General features: G+C 46.8%; 1 protein-coding gene across 1 annotated transcript in view; it reads right to left on the bottom strand.

The window, feature by feature from the left end:
* The window catches only part of Nid1 (nidogen 1), a 70,630-nt gene that overhangs the window by 39,126 nt on the left and 6,451 nt on the right, over nucleotides 1–25,053 (bottom strand). The window contains exons 2-8 of the mRNA XM_046432050.2: nucleotides 17,158–17,457; nucleotides 14,801–15,027; nucleotides 12,097–12,479; nucleotides 9,557–9,706; nucleotides 6,007–6,258; nucleotides 3,476–3,676; nucleotides 1,499–1,744 (exon numbers count right to left, since the gene is read on the bottom strand). Of these exons, the coding sequence (XP_046288006.1) occupies nucleotides 1,499–1,744; nucleotides 3,476–3,676; nucleotides 6,007–6,258; nucleotides 9,557–9,706; nucleotides 12,097–12,479; nucleotides 14,801–15,027; nucleotides 17,158–17,457 (1,759 nt within the window). The remainder of the gene's footprint in view (nucleotides 1–1,498; nucleotides 1,745–3,475; nucleotides 3,677–6,006; nucleotides 6,259–9,556; nucleotides 9,707–12,096; nucleotides 12,480–14,800; nucleotides 15,028–17,157; nucleotides 17,458–25,053) is intronic.

Here is a 25,053-nt window from a genome sequence, read left to right as displayed (position 1 = left end):
GGGTGGGGAGTGCTGTGCTTGCTCCTCATGCTCAGAGACATGGCTGTCAACAGGGAGAACCTCAGCTACTTCCCGCTGTCCCAGAGCTAACCAGGGACAAACCAATAGTTGGGGAAGTGACTTGGGGATGGAAGAAGAATCACATCTGGAAAAAGGACATGCCCCAGTTATGCAGGACCTCATGGGGACAATGGGAGTATAGGCGCTGACATGTGGCAACAGCACTCCCCTGGCAACCCCTTCCACCAGCCCAGCCGGGGGGTGTGAATCTCCGAGAGCTGGGCCTGGGCTCTGTGCATGACTCATTCACATTTCCTCAGGCCCTAAGCACACGGTTCCTCCAGAGTGGAGTATCTGGGTGTTTGAAAGGTCCCGTCAGGAAGAGATGAAGAAATCGTGGTAGACGTCCATGATGGAATGTCATCAGCCATAAAGAATGGAATCTACTGGGCACAGTGGTTCACGCCTGTAATCCCAGCTGCTCAGGAGGTTGAGGCAGAAGGATTGCGAGTTCAAAGCCAGCCTCAGCAACAGTGAGGAGCTAAGCAGCTCAGTGAGACCCTGTCTCTAAATAAAATACAAAATAGGTCTGGGGGGGCTGGGATTGTGGTTCAGCGGTAGAGCGCTCATCTAGCACATTCGAGGCCCTGGGTTCGATCCTCAGCACCACATAAAAATAAATCAACAAAATAAAGGTATTGTGTCCAACTACTTCTAAAAAATAAATATTTTTAAAAAAATAGGGCTGGGGATGTGGCTCAGTGGTTGAATGCCCCTGAGTTCAATCCCCAGTACCCACTCCCCCCAAAAAAAGAATGGAATCCTGTCATCCATGACACGATGTTAAATAAAATGAGTCAGCCACTGAAGGACAAACACTGCACAATGTCACTTAAGTGTGGGGGCTCAATATAGCTAATGTAGTTGATCTCATAGAAGTAAGAGTAGAATAGTGGAAACCAGAGGACAGCGAGGAGAGGGGAAAGGGGGCTCACGGGGTGCAGCTGGATGGGAGGAATAACTCCTCACATTCTATAGCCCAGCAGGGGACTGAGGTTAACGGCACTTACTTCAAAATAGCCAACAGAGGGAATTAAGACTGTCCCAACTCGAAGAAATGATAACGTTTAAGGGATGAATACCCAATTTCCCTGACCTGATCATCATACATAGTATACCTGCATAGAAATGAATTACTATACCCCACTAATATGTAGGAGTATTAATGTACCAATTAAAAACAAAAACAAAAAATTTAAAATGTCCTGTCCAAGCCAGCTGCTTGGGACCCCGAAGCGTCACTCATCTGTTAGCTTTTGGCACCCCGCCCCGCAGAATCCTAACTGGGTTTGGCAAGAATCACAGTTGACAAGCAATTTTTTTTTTCAGAAGACATTTGAGCACAGTTTTCCTAGGAGAGTAAGAGATTAAAAACCCCAAAGTCACAGAGCGGAGTTTCCAAAGAGCGAGGGCAGAGAGGCACGGCTCCGTCCCTTACCCCGCACAGGCCCGATGGAGTTGCTGAGAGCGTAGCGCAGGATCCTCTCCTCCTGGTTGTACAGGACGAACACGCTATCCACCGAGAGCTGCTGCGTGCTGGGCAGGGCCGGCCGGGAGGCGTCATGGACACACTCCTGGAAGGTGATGGTCTGGCGCCACTGGTAGGTGTAGGTGTGGGAAGGCGTGGCCCCGTCCCGCTCGGGCTCCATCACCGTGTACTCCCTCGTGGAGGAGGAAGTGATCACTGGGTGGGAGAAAGACAGAGACCTTCATCTCCTCATCCAGGGCTTTGAAACCACAGGTGGCGTCCGGTCCATGATGCAACCAGAGGGCTGGAGGAGGAAGGCCACACACGCTGCCTGCCACATGTCCCTGACCATCACTGATAGCCCTGGCGTTATTAATATCGGCTCCTTTGTGAATCAAGTAACTCTCTGTAGGTGCCTAGGACTCCCAGAACTAGAGGCAACGTCTGGCAGGAAGAGCTCAGGAGACAGACCTGGATGAGACTGCCCACCAGCTGCCAGCAGCACTAGCTTCGGTTTCTTTTGCAGAATGAGCTGGGTGCAGATTAGATGAAGTCACATAGGTAAAATTTGGGGAAGCAAGCAAACCCTATTACCAAGACAACCACCATTTCCTGAGCACTCACTATATGACGAGCAGCATGCTCCCTGCTTTCTGTAGTTGACTTCACTTAGGAGTCAGTAAACAGGGTTTGCACCACACCACCCCAATAAAGCAGTGCTGTCATATTTTAAAAAATGGAAAACTAAACGCATCTTAGCAGCCAGTTTTGGCAAAACTACTCAAGTGTCCTGAGCAAACCTCAGCAGAGGAGAGGAAAGGCCACCCCAACACAGAACAGCTGCTATTCGCCCATGCGACGAAACCCTCCACTTCCTATTTTAAAAAAAAAGTATAAAAGACTCTTTATAGTTTTGTGCTCTGCTGCAGTTTGCTCCATAATAGAAATATGAAAGCCAAAGGGTAAACACCAGTCAGTGGCTGCCTCCTGTCCCGCTCCCACACGCCGCCTGCCAGAAAGGCCATCTGGCCCGGCAGGCTGCGCCCCATGGCCCTGGGGCTCCCCCACAGGCTCCCACCCCAGGACTGGACCAAGCCCAGGGCCCTGGACAGTGATTTCATAGGGGCCTTTTAAATAAAGTCCTATTGTTTGACTGAGTACCTCTGTTTCTAGGAACTGAGTCTCAGAAAAGTCAGAAATCTGGCCAAGAGTTATATGAAGATGGTCATTTCAACTCCTCATGAGAGGAGAGCTGGAAATAGCCTGAACTTTAGAACACAGGATAAGGACTTAAATTAACAGGCATCCAGCAGAACTGATCTACATAAAATAATACATCCAATTATAAGTTGTATAATCATATCAGTATTAAATTTCCTGATTTTGATTGTTATAATGTAGAATGTCTTTGTTCTTAGGAAAAACACATGAAGTGTTTAGGAGATGAACTACTGTGATGTATACAACCCACTCTCAAATGGTCAGGAAAAAAACTGCATACATGTTCACACACATAAACACACACACATGCATACGCAGAGACCTGGCAAAATGTTAACAATGGATAAAGCTGGATACATGGTGTGTGGAATTCTTTTTGGTAACAAATAGAGAATAAATGCAGTTTAAAAGCTACAGATAGATGTTTATTACGGTAAAATTATATTATTTTATTTTGAACTATGGAATATGTTGGGATATTTGATGATAGATGATGGGGAAGGGAATTACTCTTAAATTAATTTCCAAGTTAAGCTTATTCCTGTTTTGCACCAATTCCCTACAAGTACACCCCATGTCTATCACTGGGGGACAGAAAGTGTAATAAGCGAAGGTCTGCATAATACCCTCCAGACCCCAGAGTGGCCAGGCCCACGAGGGCACAAAGCTGGTTGGAGCACAGGGTAATGTGGCGCTGTCCCTGGGCTGGCCCAGGCTGGGACTCACCAGAGCTGGAGTAGTGGTAGAGCTCTGTGTAAGGCTCCATGTGCACAGAGGAGCCGAACGGGATCTGCGGCAGGCGGCCCTCCAGCTCCGTGTCGATGGTCAGGTGCCCGTGCTCGTCGATACCACTGAACTGCTGCTTGATGACCAGCTTGCCAGGGTGGCCCACAAAGGTCACTTCAGCCTGCCGGGTGAACTCGCCCCCTGGAAAGCAACAGTGGCCTGTCATTCCGCGGTCAGGCCACCCTCCTTCCCATCACAGGCTCGAGGGCAATGCCACAAGGTGCGAGTGGGCAGGGACCTCCTCTGAAGGTGCTTCAGCCTGGCTGGTAGGACATGGGGCTGGAGACACTGAGGAATCCCAGTGGTCCAATAAAGACTCGCAGAGGACAGAAGTCGCTTCCCAGCCACACACCAGCATCTCAATGCACTGGCTCCAGGCTGGGTCAGAAAAAGCAGGGGACTTGTGTCTGCTCCCAGCATGCCTCCTTCTGGCTGGGTGAACTTGAATAAGTTGCTTAACTCCTCTGAGCCTTCATTTCCTGATGTTATAAAAGGGGGACAATCTATCTTATAGGGATTAGAGGACAGGAAATATGTTAAAAAGTGTTTGGGGGCTGGGGTTGTGGCTCAGTGCTTGCTTAGCATGTGTGAGGCACTGGGTTGGATTCTCAGCACCGCATAAAAAATAAATAAAATAAAGGTATGATGTCCATCTACAAGTAAAAAAAAAATTAAAAAACAAATGTTCTGCACAATTGTCCAGCGTTCTGTGATGACAGTAAGGTGATAATTTTTGAAACAGCTAAGTCCCAGTCAGGATGGGCCCATTGCTCAGGGAAAACCATCAACAGTACCAGATACCACCCTGAGATCACTGGCTTCGGTGTTGAGCTGGGACCTCCCCCTGGTCTGAGCAAGGCAGCAGCCCAGACAGGCAGGGGAATGCTCCCCCTTGTCCACAAGGGCATGCCCCCACCACAGGAGGGGACAGCAAACCAGGCCCCCGGGCTGGGCCACACGGGCTGCCTCCTTTGCATCAATCTCAAGAGAAGAATGCTCTTTACATTTTAAAATGGTTAAAAATAATCAAAATAAGAATGTTGTTTCATGTGAAAAATATATGAAATTGAAACTTCAATGCCCATTAATAAGGTTTTACTGAAACACAGCCTCCTCCGTGTACATACTGTCGACGGTTGCTTTCTCTCTGCAGTAACAGAGTTCAGTGGCTGCAACAGAAGCCATGCAGCCTAAAATATTCAGGCCAAGCTTTAAGTATTTACTAAATTGCCTTTTGCAGGAAACGTGTGACAACTTCTGCTTTGTCATTACCCAATTTCCAGGGAAATATCCAATTAATAACATAAGTCCTGGAGAAATTAAGAGTTACAAAGGTTTGCTGGTGCAGGGAATTTGAAATTCCCCCTCTCCTATGCTACAGAGCGTCACCCATTAGTAGTAACCCACTACAAGCAGCACCCTGGGGAAGCTGTGCTAGGAAGAGCAGGGTCAGTGGGCTGCTGCAGCTCAGCTGTCTGCAAAGAGCATCTTGCTTGCGTGAGAACATGGATGTGGTTACAATATTCAAAATACACAGGCCTATAGAACAGGAAGAAGACCCAGGCCCAAACCGGCAAGTCTTAGGGTAGTGCACCCTGTTCACGCCAGGTTCTCTCCTTTCTAAATGGCCACACTTCAGAAAATTGTGCATTTTCACATCTAACTTATGGATGATGACCAGGGTAAAGCCAAGGCAGAGGCTCTGCTCCCAGCAGAGTGTCCACTAACCAGCCCAGGCTAACGCTCAGATACCTCAGGCAGTGAGGGAGGGAAGGCAGGTATAGAGAGGTGACACCCAGCATGACAGGGGGTGCCCAGAGATGAAGGATGAGGCTCCTCCACCCAGCTGTGTCCAGGAATGGGCCCTGGCACCCTCAGGTGGACTGGCCTTGGCACAGCAAAGGAGGGGCTCCCATCACACCAAGGGAATATCCCCCAGTTATCTGCCCACATATCCATGAAGGCCTGCACTTTCCTCAACAGGGCACAGTCTCCAAGAGCCTTCATGGCTTCCTTAGATCTTGAGGGTGATGGTTATCAGGCTTAATTCACCAGCTGGACATGGCAGGTTCCTATTCTCTGACAAGATACTGAGGGAATGTCCAGTCAGCTCAGATTGCTTTGGAATTTGGAGAAAGGCTTGATAAGGAGGAGGAGGAAAGCCCCAGCACCGCCCTTCTGGCTGTGGGGATATGTGAGCTGACATCACTTGCTCTGTAGAGATTTCTATTCTGAATAGCCACCAAGAAATTGCTCCCTGTTCAAAACAATTCTAGGCAGTCTCAGTTAATAAGTACTATGTGTTAATCTGACCTCATCGTTGTATTTCCAGAGCAGAACTATAGTGTACCCTTCTACAGACAAAATGCTTATCAAAAGCTGCCTGCAGGCTCAGGGTGCCCTCTCCACTCATTCCCAGGCCTTCCCAGGCCCCCCGTTAAACTCTGATCTTAACGTCAGATGTAAATTACCAGTGATGCTGAACCCATTCTTGAATCCGTCCTGCTCCACTGCAAACATCCATCCAATGATGCCTCCAATGGGCGCCAGAGGAAGCAGAGAATAGCCGATGGTCTCGGGAATGGTGCTGATGGCCGTGTAGGAGCGTCCATGGTTCATCACCACGTAGGAGTGGAGGTCGGTGTTCTCGAAGACAACGGGGACCTGGCTGCTCCCCACAAAGATCCTTCCCTTCACCTTGCCATTGACACGCTGAGGGGAACCTGAGCCAGAAACAAAAGGAAGAGGTGGAGAAGGCTTTCCAGCAAGCCTTCCAAAGGAGCGTGTCCACAGAGCCTGCACCCATTCATGAAGAAAGCACTGGGAAAACATATGCAACCACAGCCATGACCATGCACTGGGAGTCTTAGAAATTCCAATGTGGCTGCCTCTCTTCCAGGTCACTGACAGTGGACAGAGTGAAAGATAGCTCCACTGGGAGTCACCGCGTGATCTGGAACTTCAGAGGCAAGTAATTCCAGGAGAAGAGCAATATCACAGACACACTTGCCAGCACAATAGCACCTTAGATCATATAAAAGATCTTTTGAGAGTAAAAGAGCAGAATTACTCATTCTCCAGGACAGCACTGAAACTAAACTGAATGGCCCTAGGAATCTGGGGCATGTGGCGACTGATCCACAAAACAAGCCCATGGGCTCAAGTATGTCTTATTTCCCAAGTTTAGGGTGGACACGTGAGTCCTGCAGCTTCACATAGCACAATCCAGAAGAGATATGGGCAGGGTGAGCGTCACAGACCACAGACAGGTCCTCTGAAACACAGCCACTTGGTAGACTGGGGCAGAGGGAAGTTTCTTTTAGGCAACTGGAAACGATGTGATTGATACCTGACACAGCACATGGAAAATATCATTGGCTTTAGAAACTACCTTCATGAGTGTTAGCCTACAGCTGGGGGAAAACTGCTAACAGAAGCTAAGTCGGAAGAGTATGGTGAATCATTTTTCTGCATTACATATCTGAATATTTATAACTTGTATGAATTTGGTATTGTTGAATAAATAAAAATAATAAGAACTAAAGACATTAAATTGCTCTTATTGTATTTAGATAAGAAAACTGAAGGCTACCATATGACCCAATAATTCCAATTCCTCAGTATATACCCAAGAGAACAGAACACATATGTCCACACCAAAGTCTGTACACAGATGTTCTTAGCAGCTTTCCTCATTACAGCTATAAACGGAAACAATCCAAAGGCCCATCACCCGATGAATGGATAAACAAAATACGACTATCCATCCACAGGTAGTATTTGGCGAGAAAAAGGAATGAAATGCTCATGTGGACTTCAACATGGATAAACCTTGAAAACACTGTGCTGAGTGAAAGAAGCCAGACACAACAGGCCACAATCACATGACTCCATTGATATGAAACGTCCAGAACAGGAAAAACCTACAGGAACAGAAAGAAGGCTGGTGGTGGATGCAGCTGGGAACTCTGGGGAATTAAGAGTGGCTGCTGAGAGTGACAGTGATGAAAATGTCCTAGGATTAGACAGAGGCGATAGTCGCACAACATTGTGAATCTACTAAACCCATCTAATTGTCTATCTTAATCAGGTATGTGAACTGTATCTCAAAAAAACAAAAGCCGAAGGAAGAGGTAAATAGAAGATAAAATGAAGGTCACCTTGGTTGCTTAGATGTGACAGTGAATTAAATTCTATCAGCTACTGAGCATGTATCTTGTTTATCCTCCTGGATTTGAATCACCAGGAACATGACTCACCCATCCCCCTCACTTGTTCTTGGCAGGTTTCTTCACTTAGTAAATTCTCAGTAAACTTTGTGGAATAATCCTACACAGATGGGCTCATATCTTGGGGGCTCCCTATGTTCTGGTGACTTTTTGTTGATAGGACATGCCCAGATTGCTAAACAGGGTCACTCACAAGCCAGGTCCTATCTGACAGAGCAATTCTGCACACATTGTTCGATTACACTGGAGAATGCTATGAATCCAGCAGGCTAATAGCGAAAAAATGCATCCCAGAACAAATCCAGAAACAGGCCGGAAAGCCAAGTGGACACAACCAACAGAAACTTTCCATCAAACTTTGAGCTAGGAAAAAAAAAATTAAGTAGCAAGAATGCAACAAATATTTAAACCACGAAACTATTATGGGGTGTGTATATAACATCAAAATTTGTGGCTGAACAGTCTGTGATCTCTGAGCTTGCTGCCAAACAAACTGCTCAGCATTCCGAGCTCTGCTCTTTTTGGTGGGGGTTAGGGGGAAGGGGGGTTGATGAGGTTGCTCTTTAAGAATAAGCTCTCATTGTGGATTTTGGAAGCTTCTCCAGGGTGGGGAGGTATAAAAGCCAAGCCTGAAACAAAGAGGCAAAGGCACACAATCCCTGGGGTGAGGAGATTTGGAAGAAAATAGAAAACACTCTAAAGAAGTTAAAAACAACCCCCAAATTAACATGAAAAGTATACTGAATTTTCTTCCATGGCTGAAGGTAGTATTTTTAAAAAATAGAAATTAAAAAAAAAAAACTTTAATTAAGACTCAGAAGGAAACAATGTTTTGCTTCTGGCAAATTAAAATGACCTGACTTAACAACAGCTATGGCAAAGAATCTGAAAAGCAGAACACATTTCTCCAACTGGGATTCATTTAGTAGGATTTTACAAAGCAATTGAAGTTCTCATTAAGCATACAAGGAAACTGACCCATGAGAAGGGAAGCAATTGGTGGCAGATGAAGGGACAAAGGCTTAGTGTAGTGGGGTTTTTTTTTTTTGTTGTTGTTGTTGTTTTGTTTTGCTTTTTTAATTCTGGCCTCACTCTGAGTGAACTGGATTTGCCCAGAGAAGATTCCTCTGACCATCTGGGAGCATCAAGACCAGTTCTGAGGAAGGACTTCAGAGCCCACAGCCCATCCTAGAGTCCCCTTTGGAGCTGGTCCCACAGTGGTCCAGCGCTCTGGGATTAACAGAGTGCACCCCTGAGCTCCACCACAGCCCTGCTATGATTTCAGGGCACCAGGAAAGAGAAACACAGGGAGGACCTCTGGGGTAAACCTGACCCGCTGCAAGCCACGGGCTAAGCCAGCATCCCTGGGTCCAGCCAGGGGCCACTACCATTAAGACAGGTCAGTGAACTGCACCAGGTAGAGACTCCAAGGACAAGGACATGGAGAAGGCTGGCAGAGACTGTGGCAGGTGAAGGGGCTAAACAACACCTGGTCCAGGCTGTGACACTTCAGCCCTGGGGTTGCCATGAAGAGGGACACTAGATGCTCCCAGAGGTGGTCACCTCCAAGATGCAGAAGTAGCACAGGAAAGAAAGGAACTTCTCCATGTTAGAAAAATGGGCATGTCCAGAGGAAGGTAGGTTAGATTAGGGGAAGGCACAGGGGAGAGTGGTGGCACTCCGCACAAACCTCCCACGATCCTGCCACTGGGACTAGCTGCACTATAGACACACACAGAAGCAAAACCCCACTCCTCCTCCTCCCCCAAGCTGAGCAGTAAGGACCAGTTACCTTCTGCAACGCACTGCCTGCCGTTGCCGGTGTAGCCCGCCACGCAGCGGCAGCAGAAGCCTGTGGCGTGGTCCCTGCACTCAGCGTGCACCGAACATTGGTGCCTGCTGTTGGCGCACGTCTGCCGGGAGTCCGTGTTGTAGCTGAACACTGTTTCAGGAAAGAAGGGCACACGGGTCAGCACTGTGCGGGACCAGGAGGCATCTCCCAGGGCGCCCCCAAGCTCTGCAGAGCCCTACCTGCCTGGGCGTTGGGGACCCAGCTCACCATGGAAGACCCTAGCCCACTGTACACAGTTAGCAGGGTGACAGGGCTCCGCTGTGCACAACTGGTCTAAAACAACTGAGACCTGACAAGACTGAACTACTAGAACCACTTATAACCCAGGGTTCCTGGTATCACTGAAGCTCTGCCATTCAGAGTCCAACGAATGTGATGTCTGATGTGGCCAGAAGGATCAGCTTCACATTTGGGGGAACCTTAAAATATATCTTTGTTTTTCTTTTTTTTCTTGTGGCAAAATATATATAACATAAAATTTGCCATTTTAGCAACCATTAAGTACGTGTATTTACTACATATTTATGTAAATCTCCTCCTTTCTCCCCGGGAACAATTCAAAAGCTGATCAGAAATAATCCCTCAGTTACAGTTGTTCTAAAAAAAGTCTTTGACCCAAGTATCAAAAAGAATCTCTCCTAGTTCAAATTCCCACCTCCCAAGTTCATTTTATTAGAATCATGAACTAGCCCATTAAATTTAATGATCCATAGCAAATTAATTTGGAATGAGTTCAAAAGCACAAGAAGAGTGAACTTTTAGAGGGAGTAATGATCTCATTTATAATTGACTGTTACCAGTGAAGATCAAAGTAAAGTTTAACCCCAGGTAGATTCCACTGGTCCTGCAGGCTGGTAAGGGAATTTCCGGTGTGTGTAAGGATAATGTTCACAGCAAGAAGCACTTGGGCCCTGACTCAAAAGGGGACACTGATTGCATAAGCCCCAGCTGTGACCAACTCTCAGGGGGTCCACTGTGACCTGAGGGTGACTATGCAGACAACACCAGGAATGCACTGCTGACCACAGAAGGCTGACCTTTCTAATAAACACAATAGAATAACTGGAATAGAGGGACAGTAAAACATCTGTTACAGACACATTTTGAGTTCAAATCTAGGCTTTTTCCAGTATCAAGTAATACACCGTCTTAAGTTGTTGGGGCTAGGTAGGGTCTTCTTTAAATGCAACAGCTTCACAAATGAGAATTTCAGAGATACCTAGAAAGGGTGGAAATAGGATGAGTCTTCAGGCTCAATGTCTGCAAATAAGCATAGTGAACTCTTCAGAAGATTAAACTGGACCCATGACAGAGTGCCACAGCCTGAGAGATGTGGGCCTCACCCCAGGAATCCCAGTGCAGTGTGTATGGGGAACCCTGAGACAGAAGCCCATGTCCTCGTCCTGCTGCCAAATTCAACTCCTTCATTTTTGTGCCTCAGAAGTGAGTGATCACATTGCTTGGTAAGCACCCCATCCTGTCTGTAGTTTGGGGTGCTCAATAAGAACCAGCCTTTCTGACTATCACTATGAGATACATCAAAACAAATAAGGAGAAATTAAAAAAAAAAAAAATGAAGAGTGTGAAAAGAACTAGACTCTCCTGGGGCCTCATGATAACTTCTTAGTAGAAACAGTAAAGAATCATAAAAAATAGGTTCAAAGGCTTAAACCATCCCACCCATAAGTCTCAAAGGATTATACAGCAATCTCAAGAGAAAAAAAACACACTTTAGTTTGAACATCTCTTATTAGACAAATTAAATCATGTTCAAACTATTTTTTCCTCAAAATGTAGAAAAACCCCAATATAGTTGACTAACAGATATTAAACTGTAAAACTATTTTTTAAACACCTTTGTTTTATTTATTTATTTTATGTGTTGCTGAGTACTCACGCTAGGCGAGTATTCTACCACTGAGCCACAACCCCAGCCCTGTGAAACTATTTTTTAAAGGGCATCTGCTCATTTTGAATTTTTTAATCTTCACAAATCAACTCTGAGACTGAGAGGTCCTGGGAGGAAAAATAATCAGCCATTCTAATTCCAAAAAACCAAGAGGAAATACATGTCAAAGATAAGCCACATAAATAGCCAAAAGAACTTTTACAATGTTTTTTCAGGTGGGTGAATACATTTCTGATCTCAGAAGTCACAAATAAGAAATTCTGACTTTCAAAATAACTCTAAAGCATGTTTCTCTTTAAAACAGACAGAATGGAATACGAGGAATCTTGAAAGAGGACACCTGGCACCCCTTGTCTCTAGAACCATAGTCTTAATCCCAGGAGAGATCACTGGGCTCTTCAAAGGCACCAGGGCTACACCCCCATGTGCCCAGCTCTGAGTTCAGCCCCTCTTCCCTAAGCACCCACTCTTAGAAGCCCCCACACAAAGCATGTAACCCACACCCCAGCAGTACTCCCCTCTAGAAACCCAAGGGTCCAACTGCAACTTGACTGGTCTTGAGGGGTCTTACCAACTCCCGTTTCCTCCACTTCATCCACATCGATGACCTGGGGGTGCTGCTGGGGAAACTTCTCCGCTGGCAGTTGGAAGGACCTGGTCCTCTCTGTGGAGGATCCTGAGGGTCTCTCAGTAGCCCCATGACGGGGGGAGAGGACACTGGGGACATTGTATGTGTCAGTGTCTCCCCTCCTTGAAGTCTTGTAGGGGAAGGATGTGGTGCCCACATCCTCCAGGCCCACAGGAGGAGTCACCAGGTCATAATCTTCATCCTCCTCCTCATACTGTGCTCCATCATCTGGTCCGAGGTTCACATCTGCAGGTACTACGCCACTGGCCGTGGCCGGACTCCCGATCTCAAACACCCACACGCCTTGGTGCCCAGAGTTGCTACTCCTAGGGGGCAAGGAAGGCTTCTTGAAAACTGGCCAGCAGGGGATAAACCCTGGGGACCCCTGTCGATCTGAAACCCATCTCCCTCTCCCACCAGCAGGGCCTGGATGGAGTGGGAGGGCAGCAGCCATTGTGTCTGGTTATCCTAGAGCTCAGGTGGTCCAGGGCAATCTGGGGAGGCTGTACCCCAGTGGGCACAACACTAGCAAGGGCTCAGCCTCCACCATTCCCAGATGGTCTAAAAGACTTTAGCAGGATTCACAAGGCTGCCTGCTGTACTGACCACTTGTTATCTGCCCTACCTTACGTGCTAAGGTGTCTGCGGTCATTCATTTTCTCCACTACATGCTCTCCATGGCATGGTGTGATTTAACAGAGAACATACAGTTGGTCTCTGTCCCTGGTTCCTAACTCAAGAATTCTGTACACACTTAGAATTTCCAAAATAATAGAAAAGAAGTGTCCTTTGTAAGCTAGTGAGTTGACTGGTGGCTGGAGGGCTCACAGATAGCCTCAGATTAGGGAATGGTGGCCTGACAGACCAAGCCATAATGAGAGAGTGAGAAGGTTCTGTCCCATCCCAGTCCCACCCCACCCCACCCCACCCCCACCTCCACCTCCACCTCCAGATTGGAGAGACCAGCTGGGATTCAGTCAATAACCAACACCCATGTAACAAAGCCTCCATGAAAAACCCTACATGTGAGGGCTTGGAGAACTGGGTTGGTGAACACCTGGCAGTGCTGGGAGGTGAGGTGGTGGGGAGGGCCTGGGAGCTCAGTACCCTTCCCCTACCATGCCCTGTGTTCTCTTCAATTGGTTGTCCCTATGGCATGTCCTTTATAACAGACTGGTAATAGTGAGTAAGGCACTTTTCTGGGCTCTGTGAACTCTTCCATTGAATAACTGAACCTGAGGACAGAGTCGGGAGGCCCCAAGTCCTTGCTGGGAAGTGAGAGGTGCAGGTGGGGCTGTAGGGCTGGTGCCTGGTTTTTGAAGTGGAGCAATGTGGTAGGGCTGGGCCCTGCACCTGTGGGGCCGCCCTTAACTGCAGGAAGTTAGTGCCAGAGTTGAAATGGAAATTCAGGACTCACAGTCCGTGTCCAGAGCATTGGAGAATTGGTTGGTATGAGAGGGAAAAAACAAACATATATTTGGTGTCAGACACCCTGTGAGTAAAAACAGTGCAGATTTGGTTTATTAAAACCCCAACTTCCCTAGCTGTGGGATTCTATGCAGGTCTCAATTTACCATTTTGTGTTCAAAGGGTGTAGTGAAAAGCCAATGAGATGCCAGATCCAAAGGTATTTTATCCAGGGCAGCAGAATAACCCTAAGCCCTACTTCTCGCTCCACGATCTTTACTGTTCTTACATATCTGTGATCAGAGATGTCCTATCACAAAATTACACAAAATGATCACATTATATGATGGAAATCTGCTGAATTTTTAGAAATTTTCCAAGCCAGTTATTAAACATAGCCATTGCAAAAAATGAAATAATATAAATTTACAATTAAATAAAGTATATGTTTTAAAAGGCAAGAAATACTCAAAACTCATCACGTCCTATTTACTTGACATGTATCCGTGTTTTGGGGTTAGAGTCCATGGTATCTTTATGGTGAGAGTGTACATAAGGTGCATCTTTTCTCAGTTATGCACTGAGTGACATGGCACTAGTAGCCTGAACTTGACCCCAGAGGGACTATTTATACCACAGAAACAAGCAAGCACTAAGAACCTGGGCTCCTCTGCCATCATAAAACCAGCTGTTAGCATCCACCAGGAGCCCACAGAATAAAGCACAGAGGGTTTTAGGCTAGGTTGGAAAATATGAAATCAGGAGAGGCTGGATTTAGCCTTTGTTTTTTAAAGAGAAATGAGAGAGGGAAAAATTTTAATTTATAGAAACCAGACAGGGCTTTTCCCCTCTGGTCAACACTGCCATGGCCTGAGAGCACTGAGCATAGTCGATGTTGTAGGAGTGTCTCTCTGTCATGGGGAGGAGGGGTTCGTATTTCATCAGCCTTCAGTTCCTGGCAGAGGACAGGTGTGAATGACCCTTATTCCTGACTTCTACAGGACATGGTGGAAACTGTTCTCAACAAGGGCGACTTCTAAAAAATAGCATACCTGTTGGTTCCGAGTATGTTCCCTTAAGCTTTTAGAAAAATCATACTTCATTAATATGAAAAACTACATATAAAATTTAAATCTGCAGAAACATGTTTGGGGAATGATCTGTAATGCCCATTGCATTTCCCTTGGTAAAATAATAATATTATTAGGAAAGAATCCACTGAGGAGCAAAGAAAGCGTACTTGGCCAAGTTTTCAATCGACTCTGGGTCATTAGCAAACATGTTGTATGCTCCGTCGCTCGTCCACAGGAATCCCACTAAACCTTGACTGAACACAACCATGGCGGGCACTTGGTTCTCATCCTTCTTGGAGAATGTGGTGGAGAACTGCAGACCGTCTTCCGGATAAAGGAAAATGGCATAGGAGCTGGAGTCAGAGGAGGCCAGGACAGCCTGGAACGTGTTTCTCTGTGGAGATGAGTTAAAATTCAGCTACCCAGTGGCAAAATTCCTACAGAACTTCAGATGTGCAGCTCTCTCAGCTCTGAACAGAGAGCACTGTAGAGAGAGTTCTCACCTTCTTGTTCTCACCTTCTCTCTCATCATGGCTCCACTGAAATATCTCCAGAGCTATGTACACACATGACATTTCCTAATTAATTAATGAATATATTTTACATAACTCTTACCTTATTGACCAAAAATTATACAGATGGGACCTCAATATGATGGCCTAAATCTCATGCAACTTGGCAAATCTCTACCCACAGAATAGAGTGGCTTTTGTTTCCAAGGCCGTTAAACATATCCAATCACATCATGTGGTAGTAAAAATATGAGTTTGGGAAGAAAATAGACCTCGATCCAAATCTTTGCTGTACTCCTTATTGGTCTTGAGGTCATGGGCATGGTACAGCTGGTTGATAGAACTGCTGGAAGACCACATCCTGAGGCAGCATGTGAAAGGCCAGACAGAAATCATGTTCTTACACATTAACACCTCTCCATAGGCCACACACTGCCCTGAGCTCGGTACACATGAAGGAAACAACACATGGCCCTGTACTTCATGTACAGTCTAGGCAGAGAGGCTGACATGTGAACAAAGCCTTGCAAAACCTAGGAACAGATTCCCCAGCAGTAATAGGTGCAAAGCACTGTGGGAGCCAAAGGAGGGAGTGTCCTGTGCCTGGACGGGTGGGAGGGGAAGAGGCCACAGCTGGTCAAAGCCTCACAGAAGGGCCTGAACGAACCAGTAGGAGCAGTGTGCCACCTGTAGGGGTCAGGGAGAGGATGCCCCCGGTAGAAAGGACAGAACATGCAAAGCACTGTACAAATGGGGAGGGGTATGAATTGCAGGTAACTCGATACAGTGCTGGGAAGGGCGTGCAAAGGCTCTATGCAAGGGGTTGGGAGCTTCTCCAAGTATGGTACTCTGACAGGTAACAGCTGGCAATGCAGGTCATACCCCATGTGATATGCCTTATTTGGGGGTAGGGGTGAGGGGAAGATATGACCAAAAGGTTTGGGGAATGCTCAGTTAAACACATTTAAGCAAGTTTCTTTACTGCAGGACTCTTCAGAGTGAATCACCAAGAGGGAGCTATAACTTTAGATTTCCCAAACTAAATTGGCCAAGGGAGGCCTTTTCCCCAAGGCCTGTCTTATAGGGCTGGTCCATGGCACACACTTTGGGAACCATCAGTCTGCAGCACCTCTCCCTTAGTGTGATTTTGGATCTTTCGAGTTTCTCTCTACGGAGTTATCCTATCAAAATTTAAAAAATGGAACTTTTCATAGGACAAGTTGAGGCCTACCCCAAAAAGCCATGGTAGGTCATTTCTCAACCTACTCAAACACTCTTCCTCCTTCAAGGGCAAGTCGAGGGTCTCCAGGCCTTTCCTGACTACTGCACCCAAGAGAGCCCACCTGGGTTATAAAGACCTGTGTTCTGAACACTCAGGGGCACATGTGGTTCCTGCCTCCCCTGATACAGCCTGCCCCCACCTCATCCCTCAGAGTACTGGGCCACCAAAACCTACCACTTCATGTACATAATTCCTCTCTTTAATTAGAAAGTGTCCTTCCACCATCAGCCATTTGAATCAGGATCACCAGGGGCTGCCATTTAGCAGCACTGTTTTTGCTAAGTGGCGATCCTCTCTGGATTTGCATTCTTTTGCATTCTTTATATTTAGTTGTCATTGGACACATTATGTACTTATTTATAAATTTTAGGCTATCTTGCTGCCAGAACTTTGTTTTGTACCAGGGAGTGAGCCCAGGGCACTTTACCACCCAGCTATACCCCTTTGTATTTTTTGAGACAGATCTCTCCAAGTTGCCCAGGCTGGCAACAAACTTGCAAAGCCTCAGCCACCTGAGTTATATATTTACACTGTGTGCCACTGTGCCTGGCATGGAACACATATTCGCATACCCTTGCAGAGAAGCTCTCGGAAGTTTCAGACCTGCAGTAACCAGCCTGTTAAATAATTGGCATTTCCTGTCTTGATCAATAATGCAGACATTTCACACATCAGGGTGGCACAAGGCAGAAGTCCAGGCTGTCTGCACCGTGTCTACAGCAGCGCTTACCTTGCCTTCTTGGGCAGGGCTCCTGTCGGGCCCCTGGTAGGGGGCCACAGATTCCCAAGTGACCACCACCACACTGCTGGGCTGGAAAGAGACCTCTGGGAAGCCCCTCTGGACACACTCCGCCGCCAGCTGCAGGATGGAGGGGGACAGGTCTTCCCGGTAGTAGACCTTCCCCAGGCCACCGGTTGTGTCCAGGTCCGCCAAGAAAGGAGCGATGGCGCCGAAGGTGGGTGGGAAGAGTCCAGGGTGCGACTCTTCGGCCGGTGGTTCACTGGTGGCAATGATGCCATTTGTGGTGACCTGTGGGAAACCAAGTGTGGTTCAAGGGGATGCAGAGGTGACCGCTTCCCCGAGGGAGCCCTGCTCACCGAACGCTGTAATGGGGACCCACACTCCTCCACACAAACCCCAAGGGAATCTGAGAATCACAAAACCAGCCTTCCTGCTCCAGGCAAGGTGCACTGGTGAGGAAGCAGGGCTGAGATCCCAAGGATGGACTCTGCCAACTGCCAGCCGCCAGAGCGTGGGCAAGCCTCTCAGACTTGGAGTCTCCAGTTTCCCCATGTATCCTCCTGACCTCCAGTAAAACATGGGAATAAAAGTGCTTTCTTTAATGCCAAGCATAAGTCACCATTCAGGCCTTAATTAATTTACTCCACAGATGGAGGAACCATCCCTCGCCAGGACTATGTGCAGTGCTGTGGGTACAAATCGAGAAGGGACCAGTGCCTGCCTCCAAGGACCTGAAATTCCAAGAGAAAGGGGCCTGTGGTATCACTCCTTGCTGCCGCTAGGTTATCGGGTTAGAGGAACAGTTAACGTGTTTAGACTGTTCACCATGCTCTAAGCATCTTATTAGCATCAAATCCTCCAAAGAACCCCAGAAGACCAGGTACTATTAATATCCATATTTTTCTGGTAAAGAAAATTCAGTACATTGATCAATTTGTCCAAGGCCACTAAGTAATAGGTGGCAACACTGGATTCTAACTCAGGGAACCTGACTCCAAAGTTGGCCGTCTTAATTCCCACATGCAGAGCCTTCTTGAAATCATTGTCACCTTTAAGGCACCACTGTTCCCACTCAGCTAAACCTCACACTCCTCCGGGAAATGGGGAAGGGGCCGCTGAGATCCAGGGGCACCAGCCCCATGGTGGTGGTGGTGGGGGTGTGTGGTCCAGGGCCTACTGCAAAGCCAACTAGCCAGCAAGGCCAGATACCTCCCACATCTTGGTGGCTGGAACCCCACTCCAGCCATCTTTTCTTGAGAATATAGACCTTTTTAAAATTCTCTAATCACATAGGAGAGATTTTGCAAATGGACCCTATTTTGCTCTTCTAGAGGCTATGGATTGGAAGCACCCAAATCTGAAAGAGCAGCATTCAGAGGCTGGGGAGTCCATCAGAGGCTTGAGGATGCTCTGCCTGTTCCCCTCCTTCTACCACAGCAGAGCCTTCTCATCACTTCTCACCTCATAACCAGGGAAGGGTTAGGGACAACAGAAGAGAGGACCCCAAGACCAAGCTCCTGGAACTGCCAAGAACCTGGTAGCAGAGTTCAAGATGGGGAGCCAATCTGGGGCCAGGCAGGAGAAGGACAAGCGCTCCGAGAGCCAGCAGTGGACTTGACATGACCCACTCTTCAAATGCCACAGGTTGTTAACTTCTCGGGCGATGTGTTTTCTTTCCATCACCACCTGGCACCAGCAGGACTTTTCTAGAATATACTGCCAGGCCGCAGAAGGGAGTCAGCAAAGGGGCCTCTGGCCACCAGTCTCTTAGGGTCCAACAGCCCCCACCACAAACATCCAGCAGGCTGCACAGGGGAGCGTGGGAACAGCTCGCCTTCCCAGCCGCCGCCACGAGCTGGCAGCCACCAGCTGCTGGTGGGAAGTGACCGCACAGAGGCCACATACAGACCACTCCGTTGTCTAAAGCTGTTTTCAGTGAAATTTAAATCAACCCAACAATTTTGAAAACACTCCCAGTGTCTTTATTATTTGGAATCTGGGTCCAGGAATGTTTCTATTTTCTTAAGGAATGTCTTAGAAATAACCAAGTTTTCATGGAAGTATCATGAAGAACTGAAAAAGCTTTGGAGAAAGATGGCATAATCCTCATTAGTATTATTATTGGAAATTATCTTTCAACCAATGTGACTTTGCATTCAACTCATTGCCTTCATTATTAATGTAATACACAGAAGAGCCAGAAATTTTTTAGATTCTTAGACTTAAGCTTCTCCCCCATAAACTTCCTTTTCAGATATACCTCTCCAGATACATCATCAGCAACCTTGAACAACATTTCTGTACATTAGGTGTGAGACCCCCTTGGGGTCCACACAGCCCTGAGGAGCTCCCAAGGGCCAGAGCCCTCACCACATTCCCCCAGTGCTGATGTCAGGGACCCCGGGGTGGGCCTTTGCTCCTCCCCCCGTTCTCACCTCCACTACCTGCTGCCACCAGTACCTTCCTTCACTTGACTGGCCTCCTCAGAGAGCTCCCCACTATGTCCTGCAGGCTCCTACCACTGGCCTCTCCTCCTCCCTTCCCCTACTCCCTTGCCCAGATTTCTGTCTCCATCCCCTATGGGTTTCCTTCCAACTTTGCAGACTCTGGCTGCTCTGTCACTGTGAGTTCAGCTCCTTGGGGTAGGAGACTGTCCATTCAGGTCACCACTGCAGCTCCAGAGTTTACCTGCTACCTGATACACGTTTCCATTTCTTCCTGACTTCCTCCAATATGCAGGCAGGGAGATTCCAGGCAGGATAGGACCTGTGCACTTAGACTGCTGTGGAAACCATGCCGAGAGAGAGTTCATCAGGGAGCACGAAGGACCACAGAACTCTGTGAACCTGCAGTCCTTGCTGCCAAAGCAGAGAGTGCCTGAACATGAACCCGTAATGCAAATGTGACCAATCTCTCAGTTTACAGGAAGACCAGGAGACAGAAGAACATGTTAAATGATACAACAGGGATGTGATCAGCAAAATCCAGAAGTTGGTATGCTGGAAAAAACAAATGTCAAGTTTCTTTAATAAATAATTTGCGAGGAAGTCAGGTATGATGGCATATGCCTGTAACCTCAGCAACTCGGGAGGCTCAGGCAGAAGGATGGGAAGTTCAAGGCCAGCCTCAGCAACTTAGCAAGACCCTGTCTCAAAAATAAAATGAAAGGGGCTAGGGGTCTAGCTCAATGGTAGAGGGCCTCTGGATTCAGTCTCCAGCACCTCTAAAAAATTTCAAGGAAAAGAGAGGTAGGGAAAGTGGGGGAGCTTATAGATTGTTAAAATCCTAAGAAAAGATTATACCCACCAAATGCAATCGGTGGGCTTCAGCTGGGCCCTGATTTAAACCCTGATTCAACTGAAAAGCAAAATAAAACATTTTATGAAACTATGTGGATATTGAATAATGTTAAGAAATTATTATTAATTCTAATCATGATCATTATTTTTCTGCTTTGTTTTTAAAGAGAATCTTTTTTGAGACACACTCTGAAATATTTACAATGAAAAAAATGTTTGTGATTTGCTTAAAATAATAGTTTGGGACAAGAAAGGGAATATTAGGAACAGTTGGGGCTATAAATGAAACAAGATTTGTCACATATTAACAGCTGTCAAATCGGGATGATGGGTACAAAGGAGTTCCTAGCATCAATCTATTTTTGAATACATTGAATATTTGCCACAAAAAAGTTTTTTTTTAAATTTTAATTAGGTATTTATGACAGCAAAATGCACTTTGATCCACTGTACACAACTGCAGTGCACGATGTGGCGTCGCACCCTATGGGCAGTCTCATGTGTACCTAGGGTACTGATGTCCATCTCATTCCACAATCTTTTCTGCCCCCAGTCCCCCTCCCCACCCAAGGTTTAGTTTTTGAAAAGCTAATGAACATCATTATCTGGAGTTTAGCAAAGGGGCCAGTGGTTTCAGCAGACAAGCTGACACTCATGTGTGGTCACCAGAGGGCCTGTAGCACACCATCTTTGATTCTGTTCTGCTTTTCCAGATTTATTGAGGTATCTAACTGACAAAAACAAATTATATACATGTGGGTGGACAGTGTGATGACTGCCATCTGTGTAAGCGGCATGAAGGGACGGCCATACCAGGTTAGTTGGCAAGACGAACAGACACGGGAACTAGACCACCCCGATGAAGAGCTGGGGAAGAAACCCACACGGTGCGGTCAACTGACACGTGGCAAGAGCACCAAGAAGACAGAGGGATGGGGCAGTAAACAGTGCCACGAAAACTGGTTATCTTTGCAAAAAATGAAACTGGAGCCTTGCTTTACAGTGCTCACAGAAACTAACGTGAAGTGGATTAGAGACAAATGTAGGATCTGAAACCATAAAACTCCCAAAAGAAAACAAGGAACTGGCTCTTGGCATTGGTCTTGGCCACGCTTTCTTGGGGGCATGACACCAAAAGCTCAAGCAACAAAAGCCAAAAATAAGTAAGTGGGACTCCGTCAGGGCTTTGAATTCCTTCCCGGGCTCTCCCAGCCTCTCCCATGCCTCCATCCCAGCACCCAGCCGGCCGGGGATTCAGGAGTGTAAGTGGCTTTGGGCCTGCTGGTTAATGAGCAGAAGGTGCTGGCAAATGCAGCTCTAGTAATTAAAGCCAACCAAATGTTACAGGCACCAGCAGTGCCCGGGTCCAGAAAGAACAGTTGTTAAGCAAGGGGGTGCACAGCAGTCACAGTACTCTGCTCACCCATCTGCCCTGCCTGAAACAATTAGGGTTATGGAACCAGACTTCAGTTTTGGTGTGAACATCTGTAAATAGGAGGCTAAAGTAGAAATCCAGGTGCCAGGGGAAGTCTTTAGGTGGCCTAGCTTCTCCAGAGAACATCTCATTTCTTCTAGAAGGCTTTTCTGACCTCCCCAGTGAGAGGTACCACACTCCAACTTTGCATTTAGCACCTCAGAGCGCATGCATGCCCATAATCCCAGTGGCTTGGGAGGGTGAGGCAGGAGGACTGCAGGTTCAAAGACAGCCTCAGCAACTTCGTGAGGCCCTGAGCAACTTAGCAAGACTCTGTCTCAAAATAAAATATAAAAAAAGGCTGTGGATGTGGCTCAGTAGTTAGGTGCTCCTGGGTTCAATCCCTGGTACGCCCCCCCCAGGGAAAAAAAAAAAAAAAGGATCTCTGACTCAATGTCACCTGGGTGTTCCTGCTGGGGATCGCACCAGGAGCCCACCCTGAGTAAGCACACTCTAGGAAGCCTCCAGGAATTACTGAGAGCTAAACATGACAGCAATTATGTTAAAGTGTCAAAGTAACAAACATCTCTGGCCAGGTGAGATCCTTGTTACTTACATCAAAGAGTAAAAACTGTTTGTTGAAAACACCTACCTCCTTTGGGCAGGTTGACCAGTGTAAATACTGCCCTGAAGCCTTGCTTACCAACTCCATTTGCACTGGAAAGGTTCCCTTAGCAAGGTGCAAATATGTGCCCTGCATGTCCCTGGCAGGACCTAAAGCTCTTTCCTCTCCCCACTCACCCCAAGGCACACAATGCACAATATAGCTTTTCATCGGCTGCCCTAGGGCAGAAAGTGTCAATCATGTCACAAAACTACAAGGGGAAAATGTCACCCACCTCATAATTAACAGCTGAAAAAGCCCACCTGTGATGGTTTCAGCCCATCTGACAAAAAGGAGCAAGTAACTTAAAGTGGAAGAGCACTTCCTGTGTCAAAAGCAGTTGCTGTCATTTTCCTCTTTAAGACAGTGGGAGATGCTGGGGAAAGTCAAAACGCAGATAGTCAATTGAAATCGTTCCAGAGTTCCTATATCCAAGTGCACAGTCTTGAAGGAAAACAACAGCCATCATTTTGGTTTTCGTGAGCAGAGCTGCAGTCCCCAGGGCAGAAAGCAGCCTGCAATAGAGAGGAAGGCCTTCTCCAAAGGGTGTGTGGTCAGAGAATAGTTGAGGTAACATAAATGAGAAACAAACAGAGTGGCTTTAGAAATGCAAATAGCTGTGCTGAGAAGACAATGACATTTGCGGGAACGCCAACTCCCTGGGTGGTAGGCAGGGGGAACTCAAGGTAGAATTATTTAGAATAAAGAATGGGAAAGCTACAAACATTTAGAGAGAGTATGCTGTTTACAGTCCTTTACTGTGACTGTTTGCATTTTTAGAAGTTTAATAATTCAACACTGTCTTCTCCTGTGTGAAACGGACAAGGAAATGGAGAGACTAATGTTCACTCAGCCGCCCAGCGATGAAAGCAAGATCCAGACACACTTCAAGTGGGTTCCATAACCCGGGTCTTTCTAGTCACACGCGGCTGCTCTGTTTGGAGAAATGGGGGCAGGAGCCATGGACAAGGTGGCTTCGTAGCTAGGGTTCAGCAGCCAGAAAAACCTGGAAAACTAACAGGCTTAAGAAAAGAAAAACTTTGAAAACAAGTCCAGGATACAACCAAGTCAAAAGTCTAGAGCCCAGACGAGGACCTGGGGCCTTGTCAATTCAGACAGTTTACAAAGCACTTTTACCTCAGTTTTCTCACTAAATTTAGTAAAGTGGGCATTATTAACAGCTTCTTCCTTCTTAGTTTGAGGGGAAAAAAAAATGAGCTTCAGTTTCTATCACTTGCCTAAAGACCACACACTAGTAGTGACAGAACAAAACTCCAAGTCCAGCTGTATGCAGTGGCCACGCCTGTTATCCCGGCTGCTCAGGAGGCTGAAGCAGGAGGATCCCGAGTTCCAGGCCAGTCTGGGCAACTGAGTGAGACACTGTCTCAAAACAAAACTAAAAGAGAGCGGGCACAGCTGCCTGGAATGCCTGAGGCCTCAGATTCAATCCCCAGCACCATCAAAAAAAAAGAAAGAAAGGAAGGAAGGCAGCCCAAGTCCAAGGCAATGGTGTTCCCATTAACCCCATAGAACCAGAGAATGGCTGTCTAGAATTAGAAATAGAAACAAAAGGTGAGGGACAACCAAGGGTAATAGAAAGTCATCAAATGCTGCTTAATCCAGTTAATGTCTAATGAGAGATTCGGAAAGAGTTACCTACCTGTCTCTACAGAGACCACACTTAGAAATGGTCAAGGTCTTTATATTTTAACTACATGGTTTGCCTATCAGAGAAGAGATAATGATGCCCTTGAGTACTCCACTTCACCTGGAGGGTGGGGACGGAGGAAGGGGCCTTGCCCAATTCCTCCATCTCTGTGGAGAACAGGGTTCTCCTGAGAAATCAGCTCTGTGGCAACAGGAGCCTCCTGATATACTAATTCCTTCATTTGAACATCAGAGACTCTAGGAGAGAGTTAAGGATTCAGTGTGCTCTGTTTCTGTCTTTCTAGAAGGAGACCTACTGTACTTACTGTATGTAGTACAACCCCAAACCACAGATCACAAGGAAGAGCCTTGTCCTCAGAAGTGCCAGCTAATAATGCGGAAAGAACAATAGAAACAAGCAAATGACAAAAGAAAAAAAAAAAAAAACACGGATGAAAGGTTGGGGGCAGGGACTAGCTTGGAGACCAACATCCACCAGGGCTCTGCTCACAAACTTCAGAACATGGTTGACAGACACTCCCTGGCCGTCATCTCCTTGGTGCCTGCTATTAATCTTAACAAGACGAACACCGCAACAACCAGACATCAGCGGTCCCATGTGACCCACAGCTTCATTTACGAAGTACTTTAGTTTAAAAAAATACAACATATTCATCAATAAAAAAACAATTAAAAATTAAATTAAAAACTTAAAAACTCAATTAAAAGGATTGAAATAGCCATTTCTCCAAAGATGACGTACGAGTGGCCAATGAGCACATGCAAAGATGCTCAGCCTCAGGACCCGCTGGGGAAATGCAAGTCAAAATCATGAGACACCACCCCAGATGCACAGAACC

Source organism: Marmota monax, unplaced genomic scaffold (genome assembly GCF_021218885.2).
Source record: "Marmota monax isolate L192 unplaced genomic scaffold, Marmota_monax_Labrador192_F-V1.1 WCK01_AAM20220418_F8-fsc00071, whole genome shotgun sequence".
In the NCBI taxonomy this organism is placed as follows: Eukaryota; Metazoa; Chordata; class Mammalia; order Rodentia; family Sciuridae; genus Marmota; species Marmota monax.
This window is presented reverse-complemented; position numbering and strand designations above follow the sequence as displayed.